General features: G+C 48.7%; 1 protein-coding gene across 2 annotated transcripts; it reads right to left on the bottom strand.

The window, feature by feature from the left end:
• Positions 1-10,452: 10,452 nt before the first annotated feature.
• CCDC42 (coiled-coil domain containing 42) lies at positions 10,453-18,058 on the bottom strand. 2 transcript variants are annotated; one of them, XM_006277032.4, is made up of 7 exons: positions 17,558-18,053; positions 16,932-17,037; positions 16,574-16,678; positions 15,606-15,803; positions 14,120-14,341; positions 12,654-12,812; positions 10,453-10,727 (listed from the first exon to the last, which is right to left on the bottom strand). In XM_006277032.4, the coding sequence occupies exons 1-7, from the start codon at positions 17,632-17,634 to the stop codon at positions 10,629-10,631; spliced, it is 966 nt and encodes a 321-aa protein (XP_006277094.2). In that variant the 5' UTR covers positions 17,635-18,053; the 3' UTR covers positions 10,453-10,628. The 2 variants fall into 2 exon arrangements, with proteins under 2 accessions (XP_006277094.2, XP_019341256.1); XM_019485711.2 differs by lacking the exon at positions 14,120-14,341 and having other exon boundaries at positions 17,558-18,058.
• Positions 18,059-19,485: the final 1,427 nt, after the last annotated feature.

Here is a 19,485-nt window from a genome sequence, read left to right as displayed (position 1 = left end):
AAATATGGTATACTACATGAAGGGCCATCTGCAGCTGAGTATTTTGCCCTTGAAAGTGCAATTAGAGGCAATACACCCAGATTACTAGCTACCACAAATCAGTGTAAATATACTAAACCCAGTAAAGCTACACTGATTTAAACAAGCTGAGGTTCTGTCCCTAGTAGTACTCTAGAGTCATGTTTGATTAATGCTCTTAATAGTTCACAATACTGAACTATTGCACAATAATGCACAAGCATGCAAGGTTTTTACAACAATTTAAGTTCATTTTCCAAGTATATTCTGTATGTAAGTGAAGTGGTTCTATCCTCTGAGTTAAATGTACACTAGAGCAGTGGTTCTCAACATTTTTTGTACCAGGACCCATTTGTAAACATTGATGGCCAGTCCCAACCCAGTGCCTCTCATTCCTGACCTGCTACTCCCTGCGCTAGGCCACATCCCCACAGTGTGTGGGGAGGGAGGGGGCCAAAGCAACCACAAGTAGCCCCTTGCAGCCTGGGACTATGACAACCTGCAAGGAAAAAGCTGTGGTTTTGTATGTTTTTCTCCTTTAAAGGAGAATCCATTTTTTAAGTGTGTTGATCCATTTTTAAAGTTTGTTCATGACCCTTTCATATATTCTTGTGACCCACTTTTGTGTTGTGACCCACAGGCTAAGAAACACTGCACTAGAATACACACCATGCTACAGGATTTATCAAAGAGTGCAGAATTGTAATGGATAATGTTATTGAAAGGAAGTGTGTATTACATGAAGGCAATGGGTGAAGGGCTGTGCTTTCCAAGAGCTGGACTTTCAAAGCTATTCAGTTGTCTGGAGACAAGCAGGCATCTAGGTGGCTCCAGTGTTCAAATCCCTTTGAATGTGGGAATAACCCATCTAAGTCAGCAACCTTTACAAGCCATGAGCTCTGGTCCAGCACAGGCTGGGGGCCTTTGACAGCACATCAGCAGGGCCTCACTTTGCCTATAGCTGTACCAGGACCAGGCAGCTGGAAGGTGCACCTACACTGCTAATGTTTCTCTCTGCCTCCTGTTTCCTTGCTGTGTTCTCAGCACAGCTTCCAGCTTGGGGGAAGCTGCACTGGGGCTGGGCAGCTGGAAGCTGTGTCTGTGCTGCCCTTGCTTTGCCTCATCCCCTCCCACCCGCTGCAGTTAGCATTGCCACACACACACTTAACACAGACCCATCAAAATCAAGTGCATAAAAAGTTAAGGCATTAACAGTAATAGGCACATAGGGACACATGCCATTTTTCATAAATGTAAAGATGCAGACCATGAGAATGATAGGGAGGATGGGATCAGGGCCAAAGTGTAGCCATTCCAGCATTCTGTTATTGACTGTGGCCACCACCAGCTGCTTTAAAACAACATACAATTAACTTCACAGCAGGCAATTACACAGTTTACGCAATTACAGGATAATCCAATCCAAGGGGAAGTTTTTTTCTCTTCTTCCTTAGCCAGAGTTTGGTTTATGGCCTGAGGCAGAAGGATTTAGATACTTTCTAAAATTCATGATGGAGGCAATGTCAATCATCAGGGAAGCATAATTGTGCCAGAAGTCACTACTTCTATACACATGCATGAGGTACAGCTGAGCAGAGCTTGCTCAGACATGGCATGGTGAGCTCAGAGAAAAAGAGAGGCAGAACGAGAGATAATCCTTTGGGTGCCCTCTGCTCCCTGCTTCAACTTTGTGCCCCTTCCTGGGTCAGTAAAGACACCAGTGCCTCTGGGGCAGCTGCACGGCAACAAACCCCAGGTTGAGGTTGCAATGGAAAACCAAGGACTGGTCCTTTGCAGCCATCTGAGATCCGAGGCTATTTCTTTGCTTTTTTCTAAACTGATGTGAAGCATTGCTGGGCTGCTGAATCTTCTTGTAGTGCTGGCTGAACTTTGTGGCTGTTCTCCATCTCCCTCACATTACATGTCAAGGCCTTTGGCTGGTACAGTACCTATGGAGATTTCTCTCTCCTCCTCCCACAGCCTTGCTACAGAATCAGAATTCAGCTCCTGTTTAGCAGCGGTGGTGTATGACTATCCATGAGAGCTGCCAGTTGTGAGAAGCCCCTGCAGTAACCAGTCCTACAAGGCAGGCTGGTATGACTCACTGCAGCCTCCGGAGATGAGACATTTTTATTGTTCAGCTCAGCCTCAATGATCCTGCGTCAGCAACACCACCTGAGTGCATTGCAGAGTCATGTAATTACGCCAGCACTCTCATGCCTCTTTAAAGCTGGTCACTGGCAGAAACTTTGATGATTCTTGTGCTTTAGATTTTGAGACTTCAGGGACAAATGCTTCTGCACTAATTGTTGCAGCTTTGTTTCAAAATTAAAGACTGGTAGAAATTGAATGCTAATCCTCATTACAGCCCAAATGACAAGAGCAGCAGTGACTCAGACTCTGGATCACCTTGTTCTCATTTACCCAATCCCTGTTCCTTGTCTTTGACAGATGCCCCAGAGTTTCGGTAGTCCTGAGCCCCATGTCCTAAATGGGCAAAGATGCCTAGCTGTAAACTAGCAATGGGCCCAAGCTGCAAAATTCCCATGCAGGTCTCCCTGAGCCTGAATATTCCAAAGCATTAGGGCATTGGTTCTGCAAGTTTGGTTTAAATCCATCTCTGTGGGAAACAGGATTCAGGTGTTGCATATAGGTTTGATTCTCTAATGTATCCTGGTGTCTCTGCACTGCTCTAGCAATGGATCCTCTCAGTATGGAGCTATCATTAGCTGAAATATAGTCAACAAACTAGGTTTTATATTGCTTTCCTCCCCAGATCCCAGGGTTGTAGTTGTAGTGATTATACTGGGGTGCAGAGCGCTATTAGCGTGACCAAATTTCCCAGGTTTCAAAACAGGATGCTCCCTTCCTCCCAGCTCCAAACTAACATATACCCTTTCTGGCATGCTCAGGTCTCCAAGTGCTGGTCTCAGCTGGAAAGCAGGGTGGAGATGGAGGTGGGAGGGTTGATGGGCCAGGGGAGGCAGGATGTGGAGCATGGTGGGATGCCAGATGACTAGTGGCAACCTCTTATCATGTCCCTTAGGTGGAGAGCTGTTGCTGCTGCTGCTGCTGCTGCATTTGACCAAAAATGTCATTGACCAAACTGACAGGATGTCCAGGCCAGGTGTTTAAAATGGGACTGTCTCAGCAAAAACAAAATGTATGATCACCCTAGCTGCTATGATTTGGCAATCCTCTGGTGGCATAGTCTCATGGAGCCCATTGCAAGATAGCAGAGGTCAGAGCAGCCACAAAGTTTCTCTAATGTAGTGGTTTTCAATGTTTTTTTTTCATTTGGAGATATGGAGATATGGACCCCTTTGGAAATTTCTAATGAAGGTGCGGACCCCTTTGAATTGTAAGTGTGGGTATTCACATACTTTTGGTTGATCATTATCATCTTTCATGGACCCCTTAGACATAGTCTGTAGACCCACAGAGGTCTGTGGAACCACAGGGGTCAATGGACCACAGGTTGAAAACCAGTGCTGTTATGAATTTGGGGCTGAGGTAGAATTAACCTCCAACTCAGGAAGATGTTACCAACACTTTTCAGGCACCCCTCTCAGCTGTGACACAAACTTCACCAGAGCTTTTCATATTCATCCAGGGTCTGTTCCAGCAAGAGAGAATGCAAGGTAAATGCACTGGGTCTTCATAAAATGATGTGGCCCCACATAAACTTCAATTGCAGACTTTTGAGTCAGAGCCCCGAAATCACGAGCATTTGGGATTCTGTGTGAGAGGCAAGGATTTTTCTGGGTGGTCTTTGTTATTGGACCAACTGCAAGACTGGGGATACAGTTAGACGAGCTTTAGAATGCATGGCCTTCTTTATCAGGTTTCTGGTATTTGTACCTGCTTTTCTCATTTCTGAGCTTTTCAAGCTCTTGGCCTTTTATTCACAACCCATGAGGGCTAGATCTTGTTTTATTGTTTTAATGAATGTGGAGATTCTCACATAATCACAAGACTCTAGGCTTTATGAAACATCACCAAATATCATAAGATCCTGGAGAGTTTGTGACACTGTATGGAACTGAGGAAAACTGTCGGTTTTAATGTGAACCGAAGCAACATTCACAACACGCGAGTGAGTTTTGCTTTCAGAATTGTAGTTTACAGGATATTGAAAGTCAGAGGGCTTGTGAACCCCAAGCAATGACAAGAAATGCACTCCTTGAAATGAACCTGGCAGGTTTCCTGCAGTTCTGCTTGGGAGCTTGAGAAATACAGGCCTTGTCACTCCACACCTGATGTCTTTGGGGCTTCTTACATTTTTCTTAACTGCCTGGAGTCTCTAACCTCTGATGCCCCCAATCCTCCTGCTTAAGGTGGTGAACACAAAGGAAATTTTCAAGTTATCCCTACTTTCCACTCACTGTAGTATGCTGTCTTTAGTTTTTATTCCCTCACCACATATTGTGCATCAGTCTGTCATCAGGACCTGCTGAGCATGCACACACCAAGCTCTCACATACTTATGCTACATTCACATGAACACACACACACGTTCTCAAACAGGCATTCACCTAGCAGTGCTGGGTGCTGGCCTGTAGCAGTGCTGCTCACCAGTTCATCAGGGAAAGTCGGGAGGCAGAAGGCATGGGCCACTATTGTAACATCTCAGCAAGGGAAATCGGCATCCACCCTGCTGGTAGAGGTTATGCAGGAGCTTGTTGCTAGCCTGCAGTGGCAGGCTCATTCAGTTCTTAAGGAACCATGTAATCTCAATCTCTGCTTTCTTGAGAGGTGTTTTGGAATTGCTGAGCCCCTTGAGACAAATCAGATACAGGAGATGAGGAAGGTGTGCCAGCAGGAAGGAGTCAGCCTTGTGGAAATCCTATGATTCCCAGGGTAGTGTCCTCCAGAATCTTGCACAGTGGCCTGTGGGCATGCACAGGTGGAGGTAGGTATCACCGTCCTTTAGGTGCCTCATGGTCTTGCCTTGGATCTTGATGGTGGTGGCCATAATAGAGTTTCTTTTTTCTGTAGTCAGTATGTAGCAAGGCATATTTGTATGAGTTGAAATGGAGGTTTGAGCTGATGTCTAGCATCCTGTGGAGTTTTGGGGTTTATTTGTGAGGACTAAAGTCAGAGATTAATAGAAAAGCAGGGCCAGAAAGGACCTCCGGAGGCAGAATCATCCCTATCCAAACCATGCCATATAAATCTCTGTCTGACTTATTCCTAAAACTGCACAAGCATCCCTATTGCACAACTACAAGGCATATTTTCCAAAGATACCAGAAGCACCCTAACCTACCACATGCAAAACAAGGGGCCTGTGGCGGTCAGTGTCCCGCTGATATCTGCCTAGGCTAGGATAGGCAGTTTTATCTGTAGAGGTTAAACTTTCCTGGGTCCTCAGTGATTTCTCTGTTGAGGAGCTCTGTGAGCAAGTTGGGAACCATGGAGCTGAGAGGACAGCCTTGCTTCATCCCAGTCCAGATCAGTATGTCTCATATATTGCTCTCCAATAACCAGATAGTGGTGGCATAGATGTTTTACTCCTCCCCAACTGGAGGAACTGGGCCATCATCTTCAGCTCTTAGAGGATGCTGAAGATGTGCTGGTGGGCCATCAAGCCAAAGCAATTGGAAAGATAAGACACGCCACCATGCATTGATGTCTTGCTCTCTGAGTGTCATCAAGCATCATCTGCAGCAAAAGGTCGTGTTTGTAGCAACCTTCATTGGAAATGAAGCTTTTCTGGTTCAGACCAATGGCATTTCTCTTCATTGCCCAGTCCGTGAGCTAGGCTGTGATGTAGCCATCAGAGAGTTTGTACATGGTGGACTACAGGGCAATGGGCCTCCAGTTGCTCACCTTTTTTATGGATGAACATGGTCATGGTCTTCTTTCAGGAGATGGGCATGTGATGAAACTCCTTGCACAGTTGAAGAGCAGCATCAACACAAGACAGCTTGGGTCCCACTTCTTCAACAGGCTGTAAATGATGCTGTGTCTTTGGCTGGTGCTGTGTCCCTCATCCTGCTCAGCCTGGCCTGTGCCTCTCCAACACCTGATGAAGCTGCTGCTTTATGAAAGCTTATGCATCTCTGATTTAGTTAGTCTATAAGGTTCAAATCTACCTTGTCTTTTGCTTCTATCTCTCCTGGCATGAAGTCAGCCTTAAGCCCCTCAGTGGAGCTGACAGCTGACAAGGGTCCAACAGATATAATGCATGGGTTGACTGGCCTTGATAGACACTGATCCCTATCACCCTCTGTCCATCTAGTGTCTCTGAATCATTTGGATAAAAAATGGCATTCAGTGGACTTTTTAATGAAATTTGAACAACATTGAGGCTCAAGACTGGTCTTTACTACGGCCTGCCTGAATAGGCCTCCCTCCTTTTCTTCCACATTTTTGCTAGTCAGCATCACTTTCCCAGCTTTGGATATAACTGTGGCACTATGGCCATGCTTAGCCAACAATTCAAAAATCCTTGGGACAGTCCTGTGGCTCTGGGAATCATTCCAAAGTTTGAGGTCAGGCAGGCAGGTATGGGGAGGTGTGGCAGGGCACTGCTTGTGCTGCCACTTTAAGGGTCTGGAGCTGGCAGCCAGCAGGTGCCTGATGAGGGCAGCCATTTTAGATTCAGTGCTGCCCATATAAACAGGGCATTCTGCTGCTGGAGGCCGGGCAACTACATTGCCTGGCTGTAGGTATCATCTGGAGGTAAGGGAGGAACTGTAGGGGATGGTAAGGAGGGTCCTGGTCCTGGTCCTGGTCCTGGTCCTGGTCCTGGTCCTGGTCCTGGTCCTGGTCCTGGTCCTCGGCATGACCTAAAACTATGCCCTGCTGGGAGTGAGTGGCCTGGTGGGGCTCCCAGTGGCGCAGGAGCCCCCAGGAAATGCCAGGCTAGTTACCACCCTGGTGAAAGTTGGGTTGGGGCACCTTAACCCCAGCTCCCACAACTGGGTGGGTTACACCCCGTGTAGGGTCTGGAAGGTGGGCCCCAGTGGGAGAGTGGGGCCATAGACTCAGGCCTGTCTGAACATCCCCCGACTGGTCCATGCTGGGGCCAGGACCGGAAGGGCCGAAGGGCCGGGAGCCCACTGTGAAGGATGCCCAGAGCTGAGGGCCTGGGGCTCCGACTGGCCTGGAGGTGGGCCAGGGCCAGTAGAGCCAAAGGTCCTGGGGGGACCACACCCATAAGGGGAAGCCGCTTCCTGAGCCATGCAGCCGGGAATGAAGACAGAATAGGCCACCTGAATGGAGGGATCTAAGTGGAGTTTACCTAGTAGGATTCTGGGGCCCAGTGCAGGGCCAGTGATATGGATAACATCTGGATGCCATCTGTGAGGCTTTGGGTGCAGTGTAGGGGAGGAACGGAGCTGCAGATGGCACTCCCTTGCATTGGGGCAAGAAATGGGCAGCCTCCTGCTTTATTAACATCAATTAAATAATTAACAACAGGGTGTGGTGGACGGTTAGCCCAGAAACAGGTGGGCGGGCCACTGGAAAATTGGACCCAAGAAGGCCCCCTGTTACAGGAGGGTATCTGGATGTGCTCTTCAGCGATACTGTGTAGCTGGCTCAGGAAACGCTATAAACCAGTTAAAGAGGAAATCCTGCTCTGGGCCAATAGAAATGGTAGAGGAAGAAAATGGGCAGATTTTGTTCCACTATGGAAGGAAAGAAAGAAATGTAGAAACAAAGGGAAGGTATGAAAAGAGCATATGTTTAAATGGGTGTAGGAAAGTGACAGAGAGAAGAGCAGAGGGAAAGAAAAAGAAGGCATGAGAGCAAGACAGAAAGGTGGAAGCAGTGTCGTTAAGATATGGTACTTGTATCACGTTGGCTACACAAATACTTGGCCCGTAACCTCTCCCTACCCTCTAGTCTCCATTTGGAAAAAACAAAACCTTTCTGGCAGGTCCTGTTGAAGCCCTGTCACTTGTGTTCATCAATTCATTTACACATTGCAGAGAGGCCATGGATCATACCCTAAAGCTTCTGTGCAGAATGCTTCTGACAAACAGCCCTTGGCTCACACAGGTATATTTTACTAATGGAGAACTTTACCTTAGATGTCAAAAACAAAGGGAAAAAGGAGACATCTTCACCTTGGTGGTTTGCCTGCCTCTGATCAGTTCTCTGGCATTATCCAAAGACTGTCTTAAAGCTTTCCTAGAAAATGAATATTGGTTTCCTTCTGTTATCACAAGGACCTGGGTTTAAAGGCATTTCCATCACTAGAGCTAAAATTATACTGATCTTGGGTGATGCTGGCAGTCCCATGTGCCTAAATCCCCTGGGGTCCTGCCAAATCACACTGAAAGACACAATTAATATCCAAAGAGGAGACTGGTAAAAAGAATTAAAAATGTTTCACTGGGGTTATATTGGTTTAACTGTATCAATTTAACCTTACAGCTATGATGGTACTGTTCTAAATGGTTAATCCTTCTTGGTTATCAATTTGAGGTTTTTCTGAGGATGGGGAAGTTTGTAGGGAAAGTGGTAATGCCAGATTGCTTTGTAATTCTGAATGCTATTTCAAGGCCAATGGGAAACTGAGTCCCCATTTTCTGGCTCCTCCTTCTTTCTAGGCTTCTGCTCTCTGGGACCTGGATGAACTGAGACTAGTGCTGGCAATTGCTTACTAACTACAACAGTCCCATCTTCCACAACTCTTGCTTGTCTCACGTTCAGTGAGTGTTATGAAGACCAGCTGTTTCCCTGATGTTCCTTCTCCATCTTCCTTCTTGGTTTCCTTTCCTTTCACAGGCTTGAATCCTTTGCCTCCTTTCAGCCAGAAGAAAGTTCTATTGGTATTTGGACTAATGGGGCACATCCTGACGAGTGTGCACGTGCAGTTTGCGGTGCCGCAGACCCATCTGTGGTGCTGCAAACTGCACAAACTGCACACACCACACATGCAGGCATTCGTTGTGCTGCTATTTTGCAACATGGTGAGGTTTTTTTTTGACACTGAGAAATCCCAGTTTCAAAAAACCTGTACCAGGAAAAAAGTGGGGTGGTGCACATGGTGGTAGTGTGCGTCACCTGAAACCAGAGCCTGACTGGCTAGAGCCATGCTCCGGCTGCCAGCCAGGCTTTGCACATCTAGATCACTGCCGCTGGAGCCCTGGGAAGCCCAGAGGGAGCTGCAGCAAATCAGCAATAGGGACCAGTAACTGGGGGACTGGTTACTGCAGTGATTTACTGCTGCAGGGACTAACATGGGAATAGTATCTGTCCCAGCCTGCCCATGGCTTCTTGTTGCTGTTGGGTTTGTTGGGAAGTTCATAGATTCATAGATTCATAGATGTTAGGGTCAGAAGGGACTTCAATAGATCATCGAGTCTGACCCCCTGCATAAGCAGGAAAGAGTGCTGGGTCTAGATGACCCCAGCTAGATACTCGTCTAACCTCCTCTTGAAGACCCCCAGGGTAGGGGAGAGCACCACCTCCCTTGGGAGCCCGTTCCAGACCTTGGCCACTCGAACTGTGAAGAAGTTCTTCCTAATGTCCAATCTAAATCTGCTCTCTGCTAGCTTGTGGCCATTGTTTCTTGTAACCCCCAGGGGCGCCTTGGTGAATAAATACTCACCAATTCCCTTCTGTGCCCCCGTGATGAACTTATAGGCAGCCACAAGGTTGCCTCTCAACCTTCTCTTGCGGAGGCTGAAAAGGTCCAGTTTCTCTAGTCTCTCCTCGTAGGGCTTGGTCTGTAGGCCCTTAACCATACGAGTTGCCCTTCTCTGGACCCTCTCCAGGTTATCCGCATCCCTCTTGAAGTGTGGCGCCCAGAATTGCACGCAGTACTCCAACTGCGGTCTGACCAGTGCCTGATAGAGGGGAAGTATCATCTCCTTGGACCTACTCGTCATGCATCTGCTGATGCACGATAAAGTGCCATTGGCTTTTTTGATGGCTTCGTCACACTGCCGACTCATGTTCATCTTGGAGTCCACTAGGACTCCAAGATCCCTTTCCACCTCTGTGCCACCCAGCAGGTCATTTCCTAGGCTGTAGGTATGCTGGACATTTTTCTTCCCTAGGTGCAGCACTTTGCATTTCTCCTTGTTGAACTGCATTCTGTTGTTTTCTGCCCACTTGTCCAACCTGTCCAGGTCTGCCTGCAGCTGTTCCCTGCCCTCCGGCGTGTCCACCTCTCCCCATAGCTTTGTGTCATCTGCAAACTTGGACAGAGTACATTTCACTCCCTCGTCCAAGTCACTGATAAAGACATTAAAGAGTATCGGTCCAAGGACCGAGCCCTACGGGACCCCACTGCCCACACCCTTCCAGGTTGAAACTGACCCATCCACCATCCAAGTTCTCTTTCCTCATTCAGAAACTCCCTCCCCTTTAGTGTCAAAAAGGATGTGTCACCATGGCACTTTGGGGTGAGCAGGTCTGAGATTGATTTTTATGTTGTGTGTGAAACAAACCACACAGAAATGATAAGGCATTTTAGGGTCTGTTTTTAATAGCCTGGAAGTTTTTTGTAGTTCTGCAGAAAATAAGAACCATGGGGGATAGAAAGGTGCAATATGAACGAGTCTGTAGCTTCCCTGATGCCACTTTCTTTTCTTTTCTCAATTGGCTTAGCCTTCTTCTGGCAGAGGAGGAATAGCTGGACGTTTCTCTTATACATCCTTTGGCATAACCGCCTGCACTCGGTTTTGCATGTCCTTCTTTTTTACCTCTGCCCAGATGTCTGAGAGATCCTGGATAAACTGCTGGATCTAGAGTAGAAAAGAGAGATGGAAAGATATTATGGGTAGGGTTGGAACACTTAGAAACAGCAGGAATGAGGGTGCTTTACTCCTCTGGAAAGCAAATTGCCCTGGATTTGAATCAGACTGCAGAGGGGGTAGGAATGGGACTTTTGCATCTCCAGGTCAGGTCAAGGTCATTAAGCTGCATCTCTGTAGGTAAGACTCTGAACCACACCAATCGATAGATTTATAGTTAATTCAGCCACCCACTGCCTAGTTCATTCAGGCGCTGCTTCTTGTGTCTCCACAACAGGGACAGGCAAAATACAGCCTGCGGGCACCCACCAAGCACTTTCAAATGACCCACGGGGCCCACCAGCAAATTGTACCCTGTCTAGCCCTTCCACCCATGAGGATGGGAGCAAGGCGCCCATGTGTACACCCTGTTCCCCCCTCCCTCCCCTGGCCCAAACATACTCTATTGCACCTCACTCCCACCCTCATGGGCAGAAGCACCTGGCCTGGCCAGGAGGCAGCTTTTGGGTGGGGCTGTTGCCTCCAGTGCTGTAGCACCTGGGGACCTGCTCTGCTTCATCTCCCGGGTGCTCTGGGCAGCAGGTAGGGAAGTGGCAGAGCTGCAAGTGGGCAGGAGCGTGGGGCTGGGGCTGATGGCAGAAAGGAGCCCTTGCCTAGGGGGGCAATGGGACTGTGAAGCCTGGTTGGGCAGCATGTGGGTGTGAGGGAAGGTGGTGGGGGTGAGGGAATCTCCCCACACTCCCCACATGGCATGCAGCCCCAGCAGGTGGTGGCAGCAGCAGAAGCAGCAGGTGGGGGTGCTTGGGGCACTCATGCCTGGTGCTGGTGCTGGGTGGGGCCAGTGCTGCACATTGTGGTGAGGGGTACAGCCTCTGCCAGGCTGTCTCTATCACTAGTGCTCCCTGCCACACACATGGAGCTCCTACACTCTCGTGGCACACGAGGGAAGTGCCAGATGCTGGAGCTGGCTGCCTTCCCCACCCCCCAGGAGCAGTATTGGCCAGAGTTGCACCCCACCAGGTACCAGTGCTTGCACCAGGCATGAGCACCCCGAGCAACCCCATCTGCTGCTGCTATACCATGGGAGGAATGCGGGGGTCCCCACAACCCCCCAACCTCCCTCACACCCCACAAATGCCATACACCCACACCCTTCCCCCACAATCCCCTACATTTACACAACCCCCCAATATACCCTATGCCTCCCACACACACAGCCACACCCCCTCACGAACCCCCACACCCAACCATACACACACACATACATATACCCAGCCACACCCCTCACAATATAAAAGACTAAAAATTATGACAAAATATTTTTTGTAATAAAGTTAAAATATGCTATAGTACGTGTTTGACTTTTAGTGGATGATTTGTTTTTTTTTCTGGTTCTAAGATGGCAAACCTGCCCCAAGGAGTATTTCCAGGGGCAAGGGGAGGGACTCCTGCCAGCAAAGGTCAAGGGTTGGACCTCCAGTGGTGACTGGGGGTGGGGCAACTGTTAAGGGGCAGGGCTACCCATGCAGTCCTCGACAGCTCACCAAAACTCATTAAGCGACCCTCCAACCAAAATAATTGCCTGCCCCTGCTCCACAAGGACCCTCACCCTCTACTGCAGGGCCACTAGTTAGAAAGCACCCACCTCTGTTCTACTTCACCCACCTCTAACCTAGGCGAGAGCAGATTTCAACAATTAGTCTTCATTTGTTCATGGATTTTATCTTATTCCTCACTACCAGTGGCATCTCAAACTTGCTATAGAGACAGTCTGGGATAAGGAAAGTGCCTCAAGCACTCAGTGATCTGTCTTTCTCTTTCCCTGCTCTACAGTGACAGAGCACAGTTTCTGGCCCCATGGGCAGGGAGATGCGGCTTTTGTTCTTTTAAGTGTGCAAACAAGGATAGATGCTCTACCATGTCCAGTTGCTTGTGGGTGTCCTCGACTGGCACGCTCAATGTCTCCTTCAGCTGCTTGCTCACACTTTGGAAAAGGTTTAGGGTAGCCATTTTGATGGTGCCCAGCTTAAGGGTTTTCTTAGCTGCAGTGTTCTGAATATGGGCCCAGCGAGATTCCTGAAGAGAGAGGGGAGACCAGTAGACACAAGACTCAGGAAAGAAGTTGGCATACTGCTGAAGACGGCATCCCCAGGAGCCCATGATTTGCATGCCTCTTCTTATGTTACCCTGGATGCTGTAAAGCCTAGAACCTGCTCTTCTATTTGCATTCAAATTTAGAAGCTTGGGACTGTGTAAATAGGTATAAACTTGGGATTGCATAAGTAGTTGGATTGTGTAAGTACCCATGAGAATTAACTTTATCAGGGTACCAGTAAACTTCCAGAAGAATGTGCTTGCACCAGGGTGTCAGAATTCAGAAAAGCAGTTTGGGGCATCAAAAAAATCTAGCGAGCATGATGAAGGATGTGGGAACAGAAGCCTCTGTAGAGGCTGGGGAAATGCTAAAGAGCACCATAGTGAAAGAAGCAGTAGATTGATATGCCTTTGGGGGAAAAACGAATCCAAAGCAGCATCAGTGGCTGTTGTATGTTCACCAGGCACTGGGAAACTACACAAGCACATTATACCCACAGCCTTGGCAACCAAACATGAAATATGAGAGCCTTGACAACTGCCTGCAAGTTTCCTGATAACACCAAGGAGGGAGCAAAAGAAGGGATGAATTAAGGGGTTATAACTTGGTGTAATAAATTTAAATTAATTCAAGAAAACTGCATGCTGAACATCAGCAAAAATACATTCACTCTGAGGTCTACGAGACCATGGGAACATCTCCCTAGGAGATGGTGGAAGCCCCAGAACTTAGGACAGTTTCAACTCTTCTAGACAAAGTTATGGAAGAACATGACTGCCCCGTCCAGTGATGGAGATGTTCTGGATCTGACCAAAGATTAAGTGTTCCTTTGGCTTATTGTTAAATACTTCCATGCCTCCCATTCGTTTAAGCCACACTTAACTCAGGTCTCTTTATTTCAGAGACCATAACCAATACATAAAGACTTCAAGAAGCTCATGGTAGTTGCTTTATTAACCTGCCCTAGTGTAGACAGACTGATTTTACATCAGTGCAGTAGGATTCTTTTACTCTGGACAAAACCTAATGTCTGTGATTTTGTAACCTCCTAACAACCTGGAGAATATATCAGCCTGCTCTTGTCTAGTTAGGAAGAGAAATGAAGGCTGTAACTGGGGCTTGCAATGACCCATTACTCCAAGAATGAGGCATCACTCAGCAAAGTGGGCAACAGTGTTCCACTATTGTGCTGGTCTCCCATCCCACCACTATGCAGCAAATCAAAGGGTACCTCCTTCCCTTGTTCAGGGGCAGGAAAAGAGCATATGTATGGTGAAGATCTCCTTACCCTCCTAATGACATCACTGCGGGCACGATCAAAGCGCATCTGCAGGTTTGCTAGCTCATTGTTGTGTTTTAGGATCTCATCATCCTTCTTCTCAGTGTATTCTGCCAGATGGGTTTTAGCTAGCTCAATCTGCTCCTGGTCTTCTAGTGCTGACACCATGAGATCCTGCTGCATTCCCACCAGTGTCTTGTACCGGCCAATGACTTCCCGTATTTCCTCAAACTGCATCATATTGTACCCAGCATTACTGCCCTCTGTTCCAACTCAGCATGCTGGAGAATATCAACTCCCAGCCCAAGCAAAGAATATGTTACCTCCTACCCTTAACTTGGGAGAATATCAGTGTTGTACCAAATATTGCATCCAACCTACATTGAGTATCACCATCCTAAATGGGGAGAAGGTTAACTTGGCATGGCCAGAGAATTTCATTCCCATTCCCTTGTCATCATATCAACATGACAGTAAATATCATCTGTCTCAGCACTGACATCACCCCAATCATAGGAAGGTATCATGACGATATCACTTGCATACAAGAGAGTAACACATCTGTCCCACCATCATTATCAGCATGACATGAGTATTATGCATCACACAGGGGAATTGCTATCACTCGGACCAAAAAAATAGCAAACAGACTCCTGAGAACATTATAAGCCAGACCCAGTGGCTGGTGGTGCTTCTATTTCACAGGCATGTTTTTTTCCAACCAAAATGTAATATTAAATACACAGGCACAAAGGAGGCTTTTCTCAAGCTCTGTGTCCTTGGTTGAGTTCCTCAAAGTACATTAATGTCCCACTTTTACTTTTCTACACCTTTCAAGGTCCTGCTCCCTTCAAGCATAAAAAAAATACCTCTCTCATTCCTGATGATCTCTCTTAATGGATCCAGCTTTGGGTCCTGCCTTTCCTTCCGGGACACTGATCAGGCAGACCAGCCTGGGCCCAGTGATGTCAGGGACTCTGAGCAGGCAGGCTAGCATGAACCAAGTACCCAAGTACCTGTAGCAAGGCCCAGCTAATTAACTGTGCCCCAGTTTAGGAGCAGCAAGCATCCTAATTGGCTGCTGGGATCACCAGGTATCCATTTAGCTGTGGGGATCCACAGCTGGGCCCCTGGGTCTGCAGGCCAGTCAACAGTTCTGCTGTGGCAAGCCTTCTGGTTCCTGATGCAGTTTTCTGGCTTATTTCTGGACTTGGGCTTTGAATTTCCTCGCAGTTCTGTTTCCTCATTCCTGACCCCAGTTTGGTTCTGTTTTTGAACTTTGCCCTGTGGATTACCCCCTGGATTGCTATGTGGCATTTGATCTCTAGATCCTGACCCTGGACTGTGTTGTGGATTCTGTTTCTGGATCTCCCTCTGGCTTTGGTATATGGCTTGTGTCCTTTGACTCAGCTCCAGGCCTTGCTTTCCCTTGCTGGCCTAACCATTAAGCGAGACCATCTATGCCCTGGTCCCTTACACTTGCATCCAGACTTACCTCCGAGACCTCCACCACCTTCTCCAGATAGTTGTTGAAGATTGAGTACTGTTGCACCTTGTTGTAGAGACTCTGGTGCCCCTTCTTCAGGACCACCATACCCTGCTTGGTCTTTGCCAGCTCCTTTATTCTCTGATTCTTCAGGTCTCTCTCCCTGCTGGCTTTCTTGAGGGCTCGGATTCGCTTCTGGTCATTTTCCTTGCAATGCCCCCCATCAGCAAATTGAACCCCCAGGCAAACAAACATATCACACCAAAGGAAGAACAATGAAGAGAAGAGATGAGGTGGGTTAGTTATATGACAGTATTATAAGAAGATACCTCCCCTGTGACCCATCTCCTGTTTGGCCCATTCCACTTTCAGGATACTGACAACACTTGACGTTTGGAAAAGGAACAAGGTTCCAGAGTTGAAAGCAACCCATGTGAAGCAGAGCTACACACCCCTAGTGTTGGATATGTTCAGCCCTCCACCACCCCTCCAGCATCAACAGACACATTAGCAATAGAGAGAATCACCAGCAGCTGGAATAACGCCCAGTCATTTTCAGGACTGTTAGCACCTGTCTGTAGGGAGGGATGCAAGGACTGTCCTACTACTAGCAATGGGGCAGAAAACAGAGGCCACTTGCTGATGGTGAGATTGTCTTAGTGCTGAGCATAACAAAGCTGGCTTGATCAACATGGAACAACCTGTCTCCTAGAGAGCCTCTACCAAGATTTCTTTGGTTGTGTTATGGAGTGGAGAGGCTTAGAGTTTGTTAGGGGATAAGGTTGTGTCTCCATCCATGACATATCAATTTTTCAACAACTGCCCATCTTTCAGGCTGAAAAGATAGTTGGGAGTGAAGATGATGTCAGAGGAGTGTTCAGGTGCATCTTGGAAACTCCCTGTACATGGAAAGAGAGCAGTGAGCTGGTGTTCCAGATGAAGGACATGTTAGACAAGTCATGATGGGTTGCTTGTACCTGTATGAACTGCTCAAATTTCTGGATATAAGCCTTTAGCTGAACCTCCTTGGCCTTAAGCTCCTCCCAGCGGCTGTTCAGGGCTTCCATCCTTGTTCTGAATGCCTAGAGATGGAGAAAAAAGTGAACAAGAGCCAGCTGCTCAGTTTCAGAGAAGTGTCCTTTCTACATATCAATAGTTTTCCCCATTCTTGACTTCCACAGCAATGGTCAGAGATTAGTCACCCAGCAAGTGTGCTGTGTTTCTCAGAGGTGCAGAACAGGTGAACATCTAGATGCTTAGCTGATGGGAGAGGGCCAGAGCAGAATGTGCTGGCTGAGCTGGTGGCCTGGCAGGGTTCCTTCACATTTCTCTCACCTCCTTCTGTGCTTCCAGAGTCCTATGTACCAGCTTAGACTCTTTCTTCTTCTCTAGGAGCCGAACAGACGGAGATGGGGATTGCTCCTCAGTCACTGGGAATTTCCTGCCAGAAAGTTACAGAAGTTTTCCCTGTGAGGGTACATGAGATTGCATCCATATGCTTCAGGCTGCCTGGATGACACCAGGGAGATAGGACTTAGCCTGCCTGTCTCAGCCTGTCCTGGATCCTCATGCACATGAATGGCTGAGAGCCAGTCTAGCAAAGAGTCCCTGCTCCTGTCATGAATGAATATCTCATCCCCTAGGGTGGAGTCCCACTGGTATAGCACCATGCGTCCCAGGGCACATCAACAGGGAGATTAAAGTCCACTCTTACTCAGGGAGAAAGACTGGTTTGAGATGACAACAGAATTGGGGGGTGGGGGGCAGGGAAATGAAGGGAAAATAAGGAAGTGTGGGAAAAAAGGAAAGGTAGAGACAATGGAAGACAGAAGAATGGAACGAGAGATGGCAGTGGGTAGAAATGGCAGAGGAAGAAGAGATGAGTGGAAATATAGGGTCTCATAGAGAAAAGTGGAGGGAAGAGCAGGAAGATGGGAAGGGAAAGGGAGTATCTTCCTCACATCAACAGCTTCAGGAGCCTCTGTTCATACTGCACACAAAAATACTCTAACAAGTCTTCTTCCTCCATGGTGGCCATGATGTTGGCTCCTCAAGAGACAGGCAAGAAGCCAAGTAGGCCCCCTCCCACCCCCCGATGCAGATGCTGCTCTGCCTGGGCAGCCGTCTGTGGGTCTCGGGGGCACAGCCTGGCACGCTCGGAAGGAGCTGGTGGGGGATCCACAAGCACGCTACACCGCGGCGTGGCCCAGAGTCCCTCCTGTCTCTTCCTTCCAGGGTACTTTTCCCCTTTGTCTCCTCCCCAAGCAGTGTGAGGGGAAGGAGACGGAGACGGAGACGGAGACGGAGACGGAGTCCTGGTGAGAAGTTCCACGGACAGTTGGGATCAGTTGGACGATGCCAGAGTTGTTACTTAGCAACCTCAGGATCCAGTTGGGAAAATCTGCTCCAATCGGGCTGGGGTTTGGGTTTTCCTCTTGCTTTGTAGCCACCACCCCAGTCCCCACCTGCGGGGCTACAAGATCATCGGGGATCCTGGTTTTCTCTATTTAAAAATGGCAAGTTGTCTGGTAAAAATCCCAAATTCTCTGATTAAAAAAACTCAAATCCTCATTTTTCTGTGATTAAAAATGAAACACCACTACCTATAAGTATTAATTTAACACAATGTTTTATTGATATATTTACAATTTTAAAGCAATTTGGAAGCCTACCAATGCCTCAATCATTATTATAAAATACATTTTAAATACCTATATATTTTGGCATTTGATTTTGGTTTCATGGAAACCAAAATCAAATGATTGAGAAGCAGAGCTCCCCCTGCCACCTTCACTCACCAAGATGCAGGTTTAGCTGCAGCTGTACCCCCCGCCCCGCTCTGCCCCGCTCTGCGGCGCTGAACAATCCTGATGTGCCAGTGCTCTTCCCCTGCCCTTGCCCAAGCCATTGCCCCTCACTCCCAAGCCACAGCCCCCTGTCCCTGCTGGTGCCCCTCACTCCCAACCTGCAGGCCCCTGGCCCTGCTGGTGCCCCTCACTCCTGACCCACAGTCCCCCACCCCCCTGGGGCACCTCACGCCCAAGCAACAGTCTCCCCAGCCTTGCTGGTGCCCCTCACTCCTGACCCACAGCCCCCTGCCTCTCACAGCCCTAGTGGACGGGGCCCTCAGCTGCCCCCATCCTGCCCGGACTGGAGCATGGAGGCTCCTACTTGTGTGGATGGCAGAGCGAGTCCAGCCCCAGCACAGGCTGGAGGGGGCTGCCTGTGCCACCCCCGACTCTGGGCTGGGGCTTGCATGATGTGCCAGCGGCCTGGCCACAGCCCCCACTCCCCCCCAGGCAGCATCTCCCAGCTGCCCTGCCCCTGTGACCCCAGGCACCAGCCCCGGTGCCACTGGCCCAGCCATGCAATTATCCACTGCCCCCAAAGTGCCCCCCCACCCCTTCCCCTGATGGAGGGGCAGACACCTCCCCTTACCCCCCTGCCCTGCCCTGCCATAGCCCCAGTGCCCAGACACCTTCCACCATCACCTGCAGGGACTCGCCCCCACCCTTGCACACCCACCCCTCCACACACCGCTGCCACACACATGCATGCCCCATACCTCCTTTCCCCCACAGCCGCCCAGACAGACCCCAAACCCTGGCCCTCCACCCCTGCCCCCATAGACTCACCTGCATCCAGCTGCTGGGGCTCCTCCCACCACCCTGCCTTGCTGTACACCAGTGCCATGCATGTGCTTGCACAGACACACATGGTGCCCCCTGCCTCCAATCGTCCTCTCCCTGCTTCCACCCAGCCCCAAGCTGCTCCTTGCGGGCTGGAAGGCTGCCAGCCTGCCAGGGGAAACCTGTGGTTTTCTCTTTTAAAGAGGAAAATCTATGTTTTTCTCCTTTAAATGAGACAATCCACGTTTTTTCACAGCAAG

Source organism: Alligator mississippiensis, chromosome 8 (genome assembly GCF_030867095.1).
Source record: "Alligator mississippiensis isolate rAllMis1 chromosome 8, rAllMis1, whole genome shotgun sequence".
NCBI classification, from domain to species: Eukaryota; Metazoa; Chordata; order Crocodylia; family Alligatoridae; genus Alligator; species Alligator mississippiensis.
Note: the sequence above shows the minus strand (reverse complement) of the source record. Positions and strands in the feature narration are given on the sequence as shown.